Below are 18,226 nucleotides of genomic sequence, written 5' to 3'. Positions count from 1 at the left end.
TCCAAGTGGATACTGGAATCGAAAGATTAATTGATAGATTAACACGCCTTGAAAGTGCCTTAAAAACAATTTTTTCGGGCTCTTTGTTTTGCCTGATAATTATTTTTGTTGGTTCATTCTTTTTTTTTTTTTTTTTACAGAACTCTCCGACTTCTTCTTTGAAGGAAGGATTTTTTTCATGAAGTACCTCTAGTTTTTTTTGTCAGTTAGACGAATGCATTTGACACACATTGTTTGCTGTGCGCCCTCCTTCAGGTTGCTCTTTTGACAAAACGAGACGAGACGTTAGCTATCCGAAGCCACTCAACCGGAGCTCTTAAAATGCTTCTGAATATTTTTAAGTATTTTGGTTACTTTGTTTAAGTACTAAGTAACTCGTGCTACGATGCGTAAACTTTTCATAATGAAATCTATCATACGACACAATACAATTGAAAAATTATATATATATATTGAATATAGATGTAATAATATAAGATAAACAGCGGTACCAATTTCTGTCGTATGCCCTTTGCCATGTGCTTCCTGCACAGGTTATGAATTATATGAGTCAATTTAGCGTAGCCTATCGGGGCAAAATAATTACGACAATCAAATAGTATGAAAATTGTGTAAGACGCGAGAGATCTGAATATCGGCCACCGAAAGGATATTCAAATATACACATGGACACACATGAATGATCATTCTACAGGACAGAGAACACTTTTTTAAGATAAGAAGTAGTCAATATTTACATATGGTGATAAAACAATGTTGATATTCCCGCTGAAAGTGGAGACGTGTGAGATGGTTCAAAGTGGGGCTTAAACGCACAGACACCGTGATTCGTACCGGAAGGGTTTGCCGTCGGCCATCTGTTTGATGCCATCAGTAAAACAGGAAAGTTTACTTAATGTAGCAGGCGAACTTATACTTACTTCTTAAAGCACCCTTTTCTTATTAAGGAGGCGTATTGAGTTACTCGGTAGAGACCTATTTGGGTTTTTGGCTATCTATTCATTTGTCAATGTTTGTCTTCCTACAAAATGCGCATTAAGTTGATCCTCAGTGTACCCCGTTGGAGCACTCGCGTTGCTGCCAGACATTGTACGTTGCTCTATCGTAAAACGGCGACGAAAAATCAAAGATACAATTGTTTTTTTGCGCTAGTGTGTACTATTATAGCTTGGCGGTCTACGCAGCACTGGCTTAAATTGTACATATGTCCCCGCGAATCCGTAGTACGCTTTCATCCGTTGATAGATTCAGCGGTAATGGTGGTTCTGAAGCGAAGCAGAGAAGCGGAGCGATGCTGCAGAGTCGGATTAGAGGGTTCAATGTGATGGGCTGAGACCTAACGAAGATTGGATCCCACAAATAACATTTAAGGGTGTTTGTAAGTTATTTGTGGGGTGAATGAGGGATAGTGAGTGTCTTCGTACTACTTGGTCAGTTTCTTCTTTGTTGTCAGCAGAGATTTTAGCATGCAGTTACATTACTACGCGAAACGCTCATTGTAATCAGTTTTGCATGGACAGCGAATAGCTTTAATGGCCCAAATCCGCCAGATCTTGGAAATCAGGGAGAACCAATGACGTGAGAAGATAGAGAAAATTGTTTAAGGGTAGGTAATTTTTATTTTCTCTAGATTTTACACGCAGGCCCGCATATTTACGTTCCCTTTTATAGCAGACGAAATAGCTAGAGTTTTTGTAAAAAACGTTCTAATATTATAAAAAGATATTATTGTCTCTGGGCGCGAAACAAAAAAGGAAACTAAATTGCAAGTTAAGGATCAGCGACTCTTTAGGTTGGTAATGGTAAATATACACTCGTATTACGATTATCTATAATAATAATAATAATAATAGCTTCAGTATACTTAACGAAAGAACTTTTTTGTTCACACAAATAGTGTAGTTTATGGTAGTTAGCATTTAATCATGAGATTGACTTTCGTTCTCGACAGACCGTGCACCAACAATATGCTGGTAATAATCGAGTTGGTTTAAAGGATTACGACGTTGAATGAAAGATATTAGATCTTCGATGATCCTCGAGACGTTTTTCAAACAAACGCAGCCGTATTGCCAATTGCCAAAATATCAATAATATCAGACTGTTTCGAAGCTGTCTGGCGTTCGCAAAAGTTGCTGATCTTTACAAGCTCCGTTAAGTATCGTTCGGTATAGGTAACTCGGGTTGCTTTCGGACCTCAGGTAAGCAGTAGCTAAGGTAGTCCGGGATAAAGGTCATCTTCTCAGAAACTGTATAGTACGGCAGATTCTGAAAACGAAACCGCAACACAAATACAAATTCAATACTGATTAAAATAGTAATGCTTTAAAATAGATAGAGGAAATGTGTGAGTCAGATATTTTATGAAGCTACTGTGTACACTAAATACGGTGGCATTCAAGGCTCAGTCTTTAGTGTATATATACACTATGGTACGCATATCTCTTTCAATTTTTTCGCGCTCTAGCCAAGCAAAACATATTACTGAAGTGGGAATTTAGCTAAGTAACTGATGATGCAAGCCTCGCCGTCGTAGGAAGCTGGACAAACACATCCCTGACATGTAGGAGACAGCAAAAGATCATAGCTCCGCTTGTACGCTAGACCCTGTCACCTGACGTACGCAGAAAAAAAACTGGATTACACGGAGTATCCCAGCCAGCCAACAATGGCCAACCTAACTGGTTAGCTAAATAATTCTCTTTAAAATGGAAAAAACAGGGGGCGAAAGATACAAACGCTGCTAGCCTTTGCGATCGGATGTCGTTTAGTCACCAAGGCAACGGCAGGTCTCTTGCTATCAGCGTAGAGACCTACTTAGGAAAAACTGCAGCTTCAGTTGAACTGGAGCTGCAAATTATTCGGAAACATTTTCAGATTTCCCATATAGTCATCATTAGCATCATGCAGACGTACCAGCGCTTGAGGCGGATCATAAAGAATTTTAAAGTTTTCAATAAAAGTAATTTAGTCACAATATGTAAATTCGGCCGGCCTTGTGATAGTAGGGGAACTATGTATTATTCATGTCTAAATCCAATCAGCCTGTAGTTAAGGAAAGTAGAGCCTTTCAACGATGCTCGGCATCTCGCGCCGCTAAACCTCAGAATCCAAGTTTCAAGAAGTTAAACATTACATGATGGGGCCAACGAATGTTAACGTCAATATGTATAATAGACATGTTATATATTACGTACATTTGACGTATAGCTTCTCTACTACAGGTTATTATTGCAGTCACAATAATATCCTGAACATCTCTATTAGTATCTCCAAGGTGGACTGCGAAATTTCTTGTTTGGTCACCAATTGTTCCAAAATGCTACAATAGGTAAAAATAATCATCACTATTGTTATATGTACACATGAACCAATTATAAGCATTAAGCGAAGTTGGAACCTGCGCGCTATACAACTCCATGTAAATCAATGATACAGAACTGGCATACGATCTTAGTAGTTTGATCAAAAATGACTAGTCAAGCGGAGCTCCAACCCAAGTGGGCGGTCCTCGCCAAAAAGTCATGACTGTTACGCGCGTTTAAACACTGACTGTAATTGGCGCGTGTTCCTGCTGTCTTTTTGAAAAAGCCCGCCGAATCGCTCGACTGTTTAATTCAAGAAGAGAACTAACTAAATTAAATCAACTTTTGATACTTCGTAATAATAATAAAGGATCTATCGTGCATCCTGTTGATGCGAATTGCCATTTGGTATTTCTTTGCAAATATTAATGGCTTTTTCATCACATCACAGACGGACTTTCGTTCGATTTTGTACATTCGCAATCTTGTAAAAATTAGGGATAGAACTTCCTCAGAGGGCCTTCTGCCTACAACTGCCGTTTTAAGCAAGCCGACAAAAGTCAGATTAAGGGTCTTTGATAACTGGAACTTGTTTCACGTTTCAAACTGCAAACTTATTTGCCTTCAGGAGATCTATGCGTATGTTGCTGTCATATGAATTTTTCTGTCTATCAGAAGTTCTTGTTAAAGTTGTGCTTATTATAGCCAAAAAAAAACGTTTGCTTCTCTGGTTTATAGAGGGGCTCAGTCAAATCATTTCACAACATAGAGGTCGTTAAATCCAATTGAATAATGTCGATTGATTTTTGTCCGTGCGGCAGTCAGCCACCTATCGTGTATCTGAAGTTCATCTTTAAAACCACTTGAAGCCGACTAATTTCCTTGTCCAAAAGTGGACAATTCACATAATTGACGCATAATCACACTATAACCATACCTTTTTCTTCTGCTGAATGTTAGCAAACTTTATATCAAGTCATATATACAAGTAATACTCGGTACTTTGCTCTTCGTATCGCCTACACTGACGGCTATCTTCTGAATCTTGGCAGCCAGGACACGATAAAATACGCGATACGTATATCGGGTAAATAAGGTATCAGTTGAGCATTTATCGAGACAGCGTTTTTCCTCGGCCCTATTTGATAAGAAAAGCACTGGGTCTCAGTTCCATTATTTTATACCTGTACGTGCTTATGACCCTACGACACCCCAGTTATCTTTAATCGATGAAATAGCGTTTACAGATCCGAAACAAATAGCCTAGAAAAAGTCTGTTTGTCGTTAAGTCAACGTTAGGGGATCCGCTTTAGACATGCAAACTTTACTACGAGGTCACGATCATGACTATACGTCCTAAGGACTCGGAGTGAGGAAAGTGCGGACGAAAGTGTAAGCGTCGGTGTTAAAGAAGACCTAACCGGCTTCTCTGTCATAATAGCAGTTGCTATTATGCTAAAAACGAGTGCAGTTACGCTTGTCTGTCGGGATAGTCAAAGCCACATCCCCATAGAGTTCAGACAATGCAGTTTGTGTGGGATTCCTATTTTCAAACTATGAGGATACCTATTGAACCATTATCTTTAACTTTTCTAAAAAAAAGTCCGAAGCTGCCATTTTTTCCATTACATCGGTTGCAGTTACAGTTACTTGTGCCTTTTTTCTTCTGAAGGATCAATCGCTGGTGTAAGAATTATTCCTAAAATTATATTATCGCTTAGTTGCAGAAAATTCAATGCAGAGGACAGCTCGCCCAGGCAACATTTCGTCTCAATCTTTAGTAGATTCACTCGAAAGCTGAAGATTCCAGTTCGAGCTTTGAAGATAACTAAAGCTTGCTAAAGGCGGTAACAAGTTTCGCTAGATAGAATGAGATCATCGACGTTTAAGAGGATATCGATTCTGTCGTACTATTTCTAAATTTCCTTCAACAAGTGACTAACAATCATAGAGAAAATATGGACTGGAATTGTCAGTCTGTACTGTGATTCAGCTAAAAGGCTTAAGCCTGGCGTCACCGTTTTCCATAGTTGCTTCTTCTGCTTCAAATCAAGTTTAAGCGGTGTAACACGAGTTAGGAGAAATGAAATCACATTATAGGTATACGGCTTGGCCTAACAGGCCACGCTGTCTTGAAAGGATCTTGAGGAAAATTTTCACAAGCCATGGCAACATTATTACTACGAGTTATTATTGCAAAGGTCGTTACAGCATGCTGTTCTTTTGTAATAATTACAGCGTACTCCAGGTGTTTTTGACAACCAATCCACGGGTAAACGGAACAAGATCCTGTGCCACACCGCGCAGAGTATATTCCCCATAGAGCTTTCCAACATGCAAATGAAATCCAAACGTGTCACCGATAAAGGGCCACTTAACAGGGCGCTCGGAAGAGCTGATGAAGATATTGGCTCCGAGTTATGTCGGAGCACAAGCTCCCTCTCGGCAGAGCGGCTCTACAGCTGCTATAACCTAGTGCACGTCAAAGGTGCGGCCAATTATATCACGTGTTTCAGGCATACGTTTGTCACATGCTATTGCTGTTGTGTGTAGGACGTTTGTTTATGGAAAACTTCATAATCGTGCCGCACGGTCTTATCGGAACACTTACCATACCACGGTGCTATCGATGCGACTTAGCATGCAAACATCGCCAGGAACTGGGTCGGGCGTTGTTGAGCTGAATAAAAAGGGTTGAAGATTTTCTACTTGTTTGATAAGGATGATAATATGGAACACTTAGGGCTTGAGGCCCTAAGGATATAGAAAACATCTGAATCTCGAAAGTGCTATATTCTTTCTCCATTTGTTTCCAGTGAGTCTGTTGATCAGCTAAAAAATAGAATATTGTGATTAGCTTTGTGGCTATTTTGTATCTGGCATAATTATAAACTAAATAAACACAGGACAGCAGAGGAAATTACTTACTGCTTGACCAACCCATTCCATAATCTGAGTCGTTGGCAATTTTCGTTACGAACGCATAGTGCCATAAAAGAAAAAAAATGTAACTTTAAACGTAATAGCTCCCGACTGAAAAGGCGAGCACCTGCTTTTACAATGGCCGGCAGCTAAATAAGAGCCGTATAATGATTTCCGTTTTTTTGGCCATGCAGCCTTCTCTATTCTGACTGTAATAGTAATAGGAACCGCAAATTAACTGCAGGCTAAAAAAAGAAAAAGATTTTTGAGAAATTACGCCGTCTGGCGACTATGTCCCGGAGGGTCAAGGTCCAGCTGCAGACATCGCCATATCAGCAGAACTGGAAATGAAACTTTGGGCAACCAGCCTATTGTAATAGAAACAATAAAAATTATAACCTTTTTATGACGAAAGTGAATATAAGCAAGCAAAAAATACAGACAATTGCTTTTTTATGTGTCGAATAAATCTTCAGGCTTATACGACGCGACATAATTAGCCTGTATAGACAATCGGGAGTAATGATTGTCAGTTTAACGACTCAGAAACTGGCCTAATGTTTACCGCTACAAATAGATGGATTTACCGATAGATTATCGTCATTGAATGCTTATTATGTAACATGTGGGTCGCAATTCATACAAAAAAACATTGATTTAAGCATCATCAGGGGCACTGTTCACGATAACAGTGGCCCTGATCGTCGAGGAACGGTGATTACCGCGTATAAAATTCTAGTGAAATATATTCTTTTTTTAACGACGATGCTTTAATGTTTTTAAGAGTTTACCGCTCGAGAGACAGTTATCCTTAACGCTTAAAAATCACTGGAATATTTAACGGATGAATTCTAGAAAGCCCATCTCTTACTATGGGAATTTTTCGGACGAACTTCCGCCTAACAGTCAATACAAAAGAAATGCTTAACCCACCTATTCCGATTTAGTACAAACGATAAACTAGCATAGCGTTAAATAAATCGACTAGTAATAAACTGAATGAAGATAAATTGACGCAGAAGATCAATGGATTTGTTGTCGGAATATTTCTTCCAGACACTGACGAAAAATTTGGTAAAGGCATAATTTCAAAGTACGAATACGTTTTTAGGTACGAGCTTTCAACATGAATGGTCGGAAATCGTTGAGAATAAAGCGGTGGCAATTAATGCCGTCTCCGATTGTAATGAACAATGTTTGCTACCGAAGCAGCTCGCAAACCCCTTTGCAAGCGCAGGAGCGTATGTTAGGCCCACATCTTGGAAATCAACCTTTTGCTGCTTTTCATTTGGCCGAAGCTAGATATAAGCCTAAGATCAAAGTGCAAAGGTCGAATTGGTGTCATAGCTATACGCTATAATATTCGATCGGCTCTAGTTTTTCCGTAAGAGCGGGCGAAAAATAGGTTTGTTCCATTGGATTTATTGTATTGTCGTCAGGAGCGCAGTTGTATTTACGCGGATCTCTAACCGCGTCCCCAAAGACGTTGGCATATCGTTGCAACCAGCTACCGACAACGAAGTGGCCGAACTCCCGTCATTCACGAAGGCGGGTGGCCTGGCGCAAAGGGACAACCTGAGCCTAGGGTGTGGCTAATTAAGTTTAATTTGATCTTTAACCGTGATTAGTCGATAGGCCGACAGCATTAGAGCAACTAAAGCGGTATTAAACACGATAGCAATCACGATTTTGATCATTATAATTTTACCTTTAACATAAGTAAGCCATAGGTCGTTGTGGCAAGATACGTCGAGAGACGTAACATTCCAAGTCTCAACTGGTAGCATCGAATTTTTAGCTGTCAAGTTACCAGATCAACTTATGAACAGTCCCCTAGATAGCCAGATAGTCAGTAGCGATCGTTGTACATGCAAGCAAGCCTTTTAGTACCTCCAGTCCGAGAGATTGAGGCGGCGTGTCTTGACGTCAGTCGTAACGTTTACCGTACTTCTAAACCTGTAGCTGCGACCGCTGTTGCAATTACTGGCAGTCGTTCATGCAGCAGTTGAATGAAGATATTCGGCTATTATCAGCTACTTCGGTATCGGTAGCAAGCGTTCTACAACACAAAGGAAAGTCATTCGTTTTCCCCTACTTGGCTAGCTGCCGAAGCCCGTTCAACGTCGCTATATCGAACGAACGACTGTATTTTATCTTACTACCGAGGTGGTCTACTACCGAGGTGGTCTACTACCGAGGTGGTCTAATCTACTACCGAGGTAAATCGAAAAGCTGCATAATGCAACATCAAAAGGTTGACAATAACTTCATTTTTTATTCGGTCCAAGTTACCCTAAGGAGCGAATCAGTATCGGAGTAGTTCTTATGATGGCTGTTACCGTTGCAACCTTCTCAGTTAAGTTAATCAGTCTGACCGTTTCTACCAGCGTTTCGAATTGCCGAGTGTTTCAGCGCGTCGACTTCTGCTTTATCCCGGCAAATTTTTAGCCATCGTTTTGAACGACTCTGTCCGACTCGAACCGAATCATAGTATATGTTTGAGGCGGCCCTTTGGCTCTCTTCTGTAGACTACGATTCAGTGGTTCGCTGTCTACTTTCTTCAATGGTCGAAACAATCCTATTTATGAGCGCTGCGAACGAATTCACGAAGACAGAACAAAAGAGAGGGGAATCGAACGGACGAGCGTTCGAGTCAAATTTCGCTTATTAAATACATAAAAAGCGGTTACTGGACCGGACAGAGGTGAGAAACAAGCTCCGTATCGTCGTCGGCGATACCGTCAAGTCCAGTTCCTCTAGCGTAAAGGCAGTTAGTGATAGTTTGCTGGACGACACTGCTATCGTTACCGACCGATCCTAACGGTTCGATTGACGTCAACGGTTGATGGTAAAACAGTTTTGGACATTTGTGCGAACCTGAACGGTACGAAAGAAATAAAAAAAATGCCTCAGCAGTAAAAAGGGGCCATCATTCTCTCTCGAATTGTCCGCTTGTTGGATGTTGCTATTCAAACGCGTCCGATCTTTGTTGATGATTGTTGGACTGTGGCGGTGACGGTTCTAAGGAGCAGAGATATTATCCAATGGTGTGAAACGTTCTTGAACAGGTGGACGTTACCGGACGTTTCAGCTAGAAGTAACATCGATAATAATTAATTCAACAAATGATAATGATTCTATATCTGCTGCAGTGAACTTAAGCGTTGAGAGAAGTCAGGAGTGAGCCGTGAATAACGATACCCGGTGAGATGTTTGGCAGGCCCTCAGTAAATCGATCTGAAGCTTATAGGGCAATTGTAAACCAGTATTTGACACGTCTTGGCGTAACTAAATGATGATCTGCTGCTATGCACAGAATACGCTATGCACGCTGGTAACGCCCATTGCTAGCGTTAATAAGTGCTCAGCTCTTCTTCAACTCCCCCAGGAATCCAATGTTGCAATGGGGTATTTGGATAATTTGGGCACATATATTCGTTACTACGGAATATGCCCTTGTAGTGTTCAGTATGCCCTTGCCAGTTATGTGCGCGTCTTTTAACAGTGCTGTATTCTATTAACGATTGCGCTAGAGACGTGAAGGCAATCTCTTGCCGAATTAAAGGAAAAAAGAGAAGAAGAGACTATGTTTCAGAACGCGCACCCTAAAGCCTAAGATGCGCTAACAAAGCTGCGCAGATCTATTTATGTGTGCAGGTTTTCGACAGATATCAAGAGTTGAATCTATTGTTTCCTACTGCCTACTGTAGAATCCCCTGTTTTTCGTTAACGGACAAGCTCAGTCAACTTATGCCTAGTTTTACGATTCGTCCGAACAACTTCAACGGAAGACAAATGTTACGCGCATAAAAGGCATCTATAGGGTAAGGCATACACGCCAATACCCGCGTCATTCGTCTCACGACGAGCACACAAACGCAATAGTAGTCGAGCAACAGAACGCGTAAGCAAGAGACAAATTTGAAAACATAGTGTAAAACGGTCTAGATTTGATAAGCGCTGTGTACGCACAGTGCTGGAACGATCGGCCATCTATCTGAAGCAGTGAAGTTTGGCAAAGGCTGAAGACGAAGAGATCGTAACACTAGAAGATTCATTTAGGCTTCAAGTAAATAAACGGAAACAGTGATCGGGACATTGTTTAGCTGTGTATAGTCGGTCGCCAATTGTACCTAGTGTACAAAGTGTACCTAGCTTTCGCCAATCATTGTTACTAGACTAAGGCCTTGTGGAATCAGAGTCAGCCTGCTTTCATCGGCCTGCTCACATTCTGCCGGCGACATAACTTTTGTATTGGAGGTCTCAATTGAAGCTAAACGTTGTTATTTGTGCTGATACGGTAGTGCGACCGCTGAAGTTCTGTATGCCGCGATATTACCTGGAAACTACTCAACCAAGATGCGCCGCGTCAAACGGGTTCTAGCGAATAACGAGTACAACCAGGTGTTACCCAACACAGAGGGCACTGCAAACCCATTCGACAACCGAAGTCATCATGTTGGCGTTAAGCCATTGCTCATGCCGACCGTGCTGCTTGGTGACGCTAATAGCTACGGAGAGTTTGTGCTCCGGGCAGCACCGCGACACTCACTTTACATTATGGTACCAAAAATACTTTCTGGCCACAAACATTCGCAGCATTATGGTGCCGGTGGACATGACCGTCGGCGACGTCGAAGCAGTTACCGGCATCGCTCTAATAATAGCCAGGTTGACCTCTCTCGTAGCGTAAGTATCACTTACTTTTATATAGGTAGAAGTTGCTTTATTGGATTAGGTACAATAGATCTGGACCGCTGTGAGAAGTATCTCTCACCGTGGACGTTACTGGTAGCAGAAGAGTCGCTCAAAATCGTTTCTAGACCTGGTGAAGACCATTGATAGGAGTAGTAAATGTTCCGATCAGTGGCTCAATAGTTGTGCGTATCTTTATGTTGTGACGGTAATTACAGAAAATATCTTCGGCAAATGCCAAAAATACAAGTAAGAACAGCTAACGAACATGAATAATACTTCTGTGTCTGCAGAAGCCAAAAAAAAAAAAAAAAAAAAGTTAGCCAATAATTAACTCGGAGGATTGCTTATATAGGGAAATACGTGTTACTGCACATATGTAAGGCCATCCCATCAACAAACATACACGATATGCGAACAATACTCTGCGTGACCGCTGGATTTGCATTAACATTAGTATATATATATACGTGATTTCAAAAAATAGCGATGTTCTTATCTACATGAATTTCTAATACTTTTGTCAGATCAGCACCTCCTCACCAAAATGCAATGTTTGCTTCCCCAAACAGCGTCCGAGCATTCAGCGACCGACAAAGAAGAAACTACTGTTTTCGTTCGCAACTGTGTCGTCTGCTGTTACTTTGGCGCCCAATAGTTTCGAAGGATTATTGCCCATGCCCAGTTCGTCCTCGCTCCAAGTCTTGTCGGACACCACACCACTTGTTATATGCCGAACCACCATCGCAAGCGTTCATTTCCGGTTTATACAATCTCTATTATTTAGTGGCGTGGTGCCCCCGTCAATTTCCGTACTCTGCATTTTCTAATACTTTTGCCGGATTTCCACAAAATCTTTACCGGACCTCTATGGAATCTCTATCGGATAATCTCTGCTCGCTTTGATATATAGAGAACGGTGAATCGTGGAATGCGTTTATATTGACACGTAGCGACGGTAGTACTGGCCTAGAAAGTTCTTAGTTAGGATTAGCGGCTGAATCAGATGTTCTAGGTACGAATATAGGATACGATATAGCGACGTACATGTGATCGCAAGGTGGCTTCATGGATAGCAGCGTTAGTGGAGCTTGCTTTTGTTATTTCTATCGTGATTGTTATCGTTGAATTGGAGTTTCACATCTACTTCGACAATTTTCATTGGTGGCGCAGACTGTCCACGTTCGATGGTAACTCCAGAACTCTTATGGATGGAGCGCTCGGCAGCGTAAAGCCATTGCTCAAGTCTTATTTCAGTAATAGGGCCAAAAACGAATATGTACATTACTTCCAATGCTCTAACTTATGACACCGCTCCTTAACCTGGCAGGTAATGATTATTACCCCAGTAAATAAAATAGTATTTGCGCTCTATCGGTTAGGCATTTGTGGCCTGAAAAACACAATAGCAGTTATTGTATTCTTAACGAGCGCCGTGTCAACAACGGGTAGAGCACACGTCGAGGGCCAGTACATTTCCCTTGAGTAAGCCATAACAAATCATGTTTATTTTGAATGAATTTGTTTGTTAAGGCATAAAAGGATCGTTTTTCTCACCACATCTATCCCACAAAGTTATAAAATTATCTAATTACTTTGATTAACCTATCTTTTTCTGTATCAAACTGTATCAACTGATAACCAGCAGTTTGGAACTCAACGGAGACAAAATTATCTTCAAGAGTTAAATACTTCTTTATATCATCGTTTTAGTAGTCATTCAGGGTCCACCTCGAGACGCGAATCAAGTTGTCTATTGGACAGAATCGATGTCTATTGGATTGTCCTAGAGTGATGCCCTACAGGGGGCTAAAAGTGAGCAAAACGTTCGTCTGCGCCCCACAAGTTACTGCAGTCCATACAAAATGGTATTACTTTATGCAAATAGCGAGTCGTCCGGCAATAGATGCCCTTCTCGTTTCGTTCCCTTACTTCGGCCTTGGCCTTGGCTATTTCTTGTGTTCTTTTCTTTACTAAACTTGCTTCGGTTTCATCTTACTCTTTATCTGCGCGTTTCGAGAGTGGATCTGCGCATTGGTGGATTTGTCAAGTCTGCGCAGGTCCACTATGGATTATTCGCTCTCGCACAAAAAAATTGAGGCTGGTGGCTTGGAAGCAAGCTAGGTGGCATCAAAGGTTGTCATGCCATACTATTACTTTTTGATGCCCCGCGTGTTTGTGCCTCTCTGCCCTGCTGTCCGCCGCTCGCTATAGTTCCGCTCCTCGTAGCCATATTGCGAGACAAGCAAACTCGGTTTGTTACTTTAGAGGCAATGGTCGAGGCGGACTATTCCTTCTTAGTACAACACGCGCCGTTTGAATGCCTGCCAACATAACAAAAATAGTCAGAGCCAGTTCCTCATTGAAGACCCTATTGCAAGCGCTTCTCTTTGCATGAGAGGCAAGGCAAAAGCAATGAAGGAGACAAGGACAAAACGAGACAAGGTGAGTGGAGCCCGAGGGATTTGTGCTTCCAACTTTCCGTCCTTGATCCTGTATTGTTGTTATCGTTAATTTGCACTACGGTGACGATTCGATCGCAAAGCAGATGTTCACAAAGGGCGACTAACACGCTCTGTTGGACTGGTTTCTATTCAGGTTTCCTCGTCGTCTTTTCCCCGTTTGGTGGGAGAAGGGGCAGATAAATCCGTACACGTAGTTATCCACGAAAAAAAAAAGGCTCACTTCACTCAAGTGTCATAGCTGGGTTATTCGAGTACACGAGGCTCCTTCAAGTGCCGTAATCATGAAATGAGATGTTAGCTACAGATGCATCTGAAGATGCAGGTTCCGTGTATACACTTCCCATGCATAGACGGTTGTAGGACGACTTGAATTTAGTGAAATCGATTGTGAGCGTATATATTAACACCTGATTTTGTAGGAAAAGATACAATGGAGGTTTGTACAATCCAAAAGCAAAATATCAGGTTAATCAGATAAAAAGTAAACACAAAAGCAAACACATGGTTCTTGGATTTTACGGCAAAATGCGCAGACTAATTGGCCTTAAAGACGACTACTGCTATGATCATTAAGAGACAAAAAAACTGTTGATTCTTGAAACACAATCGCCTATAGGTTAAAGCTTCGATTTGCATGTACTTCGAACCACACAGCATACAGCGTAGATTGAAGCTATACACAGCGCGTACTTAGCAATGCACGCGCCTGCCCGCTGGGTTGGCTCCTTTTGTCAGTGTTGACGGAGTCTCCCAGTATCATAACAACAAGTCGCCACCCGTCACTTTTCAATGCAACATGGCATAAGGGATCAAGTGATTCCATCACAGCCCGGCTGGCAAGTCCCGGCCGAAGAATTGTACGAGTCTGCTCGTAAGGGAACTGCACAAAGCGCCAGCGACGTCGTGCCCTACCTTGAGCTTCGCTTCCATTCCAAGAGCAAGCCGCAGCGATTAGTGGCCTGGTTGTACACAGATAGTAGAGCAGTTTCGTGTTCTGCTTCGAACGAAGGCGTTAGAAGCGTTTTCATGTGGGTCAAAGCTACCGAATCTGTTTGGGTCAAACAGGTTGGCACGGCCTCGTAAGTTTTGTGGCAACAAACGTCTAATGAAATTAACGACAAAGGAGAAGTTTAATGCTTTAACCTATACTAGATATTGAAAAATTCAGGTTCTACTACCTAAAATCAGACAAAGAGTGAGCTGCGCCACAAGACGCGATAAAAACAAGCGCATAAAGAACGAAAGAAGCCGTTCATTTGTTTGCGTCACGGTAATTAATTACCCACGTGAGCCAGTGCAGGGACGTGAGAGGAAGCAGAACCAAAGGACCGGATATGTTAAACAGGTAGCATTGTTGGTTGAATTCTCGGGGGAAGTTCGGTTTAGCGATCGCAGTACCTTTAGAAATACAACAGTAAGATTAACAGACTTGCCTTTAAACGCTACGGTGCAGCTCCGAAATCTCGTTCCCCCCCTCCCCTCATGTTTACGTGAGATGACCCCATTCGTATCCATGAACCCAATTCTGAAGGGGTTGTTGTTGTGGACAATGTTGGTGTTCTTTCTTGTTGCTTGTTAGCGTCACCGTGAACATCAACAACGTGCTTTCCTCGTCATATCTATTTGTGGCGCGATGTGAACCCCCAATTTTACCTCAAAGAGATTGATACTGTCATAAGTATTCCTGAGCTGTAGCAACGATAACCACTTTGACTGACCCAAGCAGCTACTGCAATGACAACCGCTGATTCATCAATCGTGTGTAACCTTACGATATACCCAGAGTCAGATGGTAGCGAAGTCAAGTGTCGTCTGAGAGCACATCCATTACAAAGATGGCGTCGGTAGTGATTACGGTGCTTGAATGCTGGGCTGATTGAATTAGTATTGCTATAGCGGAGCTGTAGTTGGCAGTGCAAGTTCTTGATGCGGAACTGCTTGTGCGTTATCCGCCGTACGCGCAGAGCTCTACGAGTAAGCTAAGGCGTTCGGGTAACTAGGCGACTAATTTGACAGCTCTGGCGCTTTGCTCGTTTGCCTCAACGTCTGCTATGATACTTGATGGATAGGCAGTTGTAGTGGTGTCAGGTCAAAAACTATCAAAATGTTCATTGCTGAAGAATATAGTGATAAGAAGCACACAGAAAGAGAATATTTTCAAACAAATAAACATGTATCTATGTGAAAGTGGGCTCTGTACAAAGATGTACTAATGTGTAGACTGGATCAGCGTCCGGTTTACTAATAATATGAGGATTTCTAAGGTGAATGTAATGTTGCAATTCTTTTTTTCAACCTGCTGGGTTTCAAGTGCTGTTCAATGGTGTAAGGTCTTGTAGCGAAATTGTTCCAGGAATCATCAGGGTAAAATGAAAATAGCTTTGACAAAAAATCAACTAATTGGGTTCGTCGCATACGACAAGAAACCCAGTTTGGAAGAACCCAATAATAGAAATATATAATTATCTATATAAAGGATATGCTATCATTTATGACTTTGAGCTGTCCAGTGATATTCACGTCTCCTGCGTATGTCACACGTTCTGCACTGAAGCGTCCTGTGCGCGCGGAAGTTAAGCTTTTAAGTTGAATATTTGGGTTTTGTGAACTCACTTAATAATTGGTAACTGTTTGGTCATACGTTCGACGATTCGCAGTCATTACCAATCGAAACCGGTGCTCTACGAAGTGTCTCCGCATTGTCCAAAACGAGACGGTGCGTACTACTACGCATAATAATAATAATAATAATAACTTTACGTTTCCAAACAGTTTATCGAGTAAGTTACATTTAGTGCAATTATCTATAGTTCGTTCTTCTCACTTTTCACTGATGATGATGATGATGATAATAACCGTCCGATACAGAACTTAGGTCAACGATAAAGTTTACTATTGGGATAGTTAATGTAAAAGTAAGTTAATGGAAATAAATATTTGGTGGCTAATTCGATAGCATTTGATGGTACGAGCAGTTAGGGATATCGAAACACACCTAAAATCGTATTGCGGAACAATGGAGCTCTATGGCAGCTTTGTATGTAGCTGCAGAGATGGTCGTTTGTCATGGCGAAATTTAAACAAGAGAAAGAATAATAAGCCTAGTAAGCTTTCTTAGTCGATAATTTCACAAGGTCTTACTACACTAATGCTAGTGTCTAAATTTTTTTCGTGTTGTTTCAAGTAGCCGGAGACTTCTGGATTCATCTACCTGTACGCTATCTGCTGCATTTGCAAGGCGGTGGCCAATTCGGGACGATTTTTTTTTTGTGAAACTTCTGGGCTACTTTGAAAAGTTGTATCGCTCACCCTTCCAATGATGCCCCAGAATCTGACAAGGTTACAATAATATAGGCGGATGGCGCATCGCCAAAAGTGCTTCATATCAGCCGAAAGCTACCTAAGCCTTCCTCGAATCTATATGCACACTTTACGGTGATCAGATACCTAGCGATTAAAATCATTCTACTAAAAGTAGTCTGTTGTAATTACGTTTCTTCTAGCATGATTGGTTAAATTTGCCATTAACTTCTTTCAATTATTATTATTATATTGTCAATTACTTTTTCAATAGGTAATGGTTGTTTTATGTTTATATGTGTGCTTTTTAAATATCTGCTCGTATGAATAATGATTTGTTTATTGAATTGCCCATAACAGGCAGTGAAGAATCGAGTTACTAAACTAAAAGACCAGGAAATTATCCAATGTTTCCCTTTGTGGATAGCCTTGAGATATTTCTCGTCTTTGAATTGAGACACAGTTAGCTAATCTTTTGTTATACTGGAACTTTACTTGACAGCCTTCCTAATCAATTTGCTCCTAACAGGGGCAATTCGACAAGTGAAGATAACAGATAAAATAAGTCAAAAACGTGTCTAGAAGTTATATTACACAAGTAGGCAATTTAACAATGAAAAGAGTGAAACGAGTTCAATAGAGGATTTACATTCATGATGTTTTACACCGATCCACGCCTTCTTCCGTAATTATAGGCCCGTATATTTAGAATTGGCTTGCAGTAATGGTCCTGTAAATCTATACACTAAAAGATTTTGAAAAGTGTCCTTAACGATCATGAAAAAGATCACAACAAAGGTCCTACGTGGCCCACTCTTTTAATATGTGGTACATTAGAAATGATTACCTAAGCATGTACTTGCGGCAAAATTAAAAAAAAAAAAAGCAAAGCACTATACGACCGTTAAAGGTATAGAAACATTGTCGTCTAAGCCTGGACTAAATCAGCGCACCTGTATTCGGTCGGCAAGAGGCCGGCGAGTTGGTACCTCTGAGGATCCGAACGAGCATGATTCGAAACATCGAACCCGGAAAACACGAATGGAGTGATCAGGTCTGATTGTCGAAGATCGTAGCATCACAATGGAATTCTGTTGCCAAAAACCTAGTAGAACCATCAGTTCGTTTCCGGTTGAAAATTACCCTGCATAGTCTACAAGCATGCGTATTTACTCTTTCGAAATTAGGCCACTATCGTTTAGAAGCGTATAAAGTCCATCCATAACAATGACAAATATTATCAATGACGCATGAGTAGGTGAACGGCACTTACGTTTGTGATATAGCTGCTGCTGCTGCTGCTGCTGCTATCAACTAGGGTAACTTTTCTTTATAATTATTCTGGATTTCTATTTAGTTGGTCTTCGCGTTCGCACTTGAACGTCGAACCCGCCGCTCACATCCCGCCGAAGGTCTTCCAATGGCCAAGGGCGAGGCAGAACTGTTAAAAGTCCTTGCAAATGATCATGCGATTACAGGTAGCGGCGACGTCCGCTAAACATCACATCAATGCGGGAGGGGTGAGCCGTACGGGGATAG

General features: G+C 41.4%; 1 protein-coding gene and 2 long non-coding RNA genes across 9 annotated transcripts in view; 2 read left to right on the top strand and 1 right to left on the bottom strand.

The window, feature by feature from the left end:
• AhcyL1 (Adenosylhomocysteinase like 1) overlaps window positions 1-18,226 on the top strand; it is a 173,461-nt gene that overhangs the window by 46,204 nt on the left and 109,031 nt on the right. For 3 of the 7 annotated variants that reach the window (XR_002673005.2, XR_015326145.1, XM_022803691.2), the window contains exon 1: window positions 8,925-10,916. The exons of the other annotated variants lie outside the window; for them this stretch is intronic. Coding sequence is in view for 1 of the 3 variants with exons in the window: in XM_022803691.2 (XP_022659426.1) it covers window positions 10,587-10,916 (330 nt within the window). In the remaining 2 variants the exon portion in view is untranslated. Of the gene's footprint in view, window positions 1-8,924; window positions 10,917-18,226 lie in introns of those variants that run through there. 7 annotated transcript variants of the gene reach the window in all.
• On the bottom strand, window positions 1,785-18,176 carry LOC147755731 (uncharacterized). The gene is made up of 2 exons (XR_015326151.1): window positions 17,641-18,176; window positions 1,785-2,268 (listed from the first exon to the last, which is right to left on the bottom strand). It is a non-coding gene; the product is annotated as an uncharacterized LOC147755731 (long non-coding RNA).
• LOC147755730 (uncharacterized) lies at window positions 10,934-18,185 on the top strand. The gene is made up of 2 exons (XR_015326152.1): window positions 10,934-17,741; window positions 18,045-18,185. It is a non-coding gene; the product is annotated as an uncharacterized LOC147755730 (long non-coding RNA).

The sequence above is a fragment of the Varroa destructor genome, unplaced genomic scaffold (assembly GCF_002443255.2).
Source record: "Varroa destructor unplaced genomic scaffold, Vdes_3.0 BEIS01000004.1, whole genome shotgun sequence".
In the NCBI taxonomy this organism is placed as follows: Eukaryota; Metazoa; Arthropoda; class Arachnida; order Mesostigmata; family Varroidae; genus Varroa; species Varroa destructor.
Note: the sequence above shows the minus strand (reverse complement) of the source record. Positions and strands in the feature narration are given on the sequence as shown.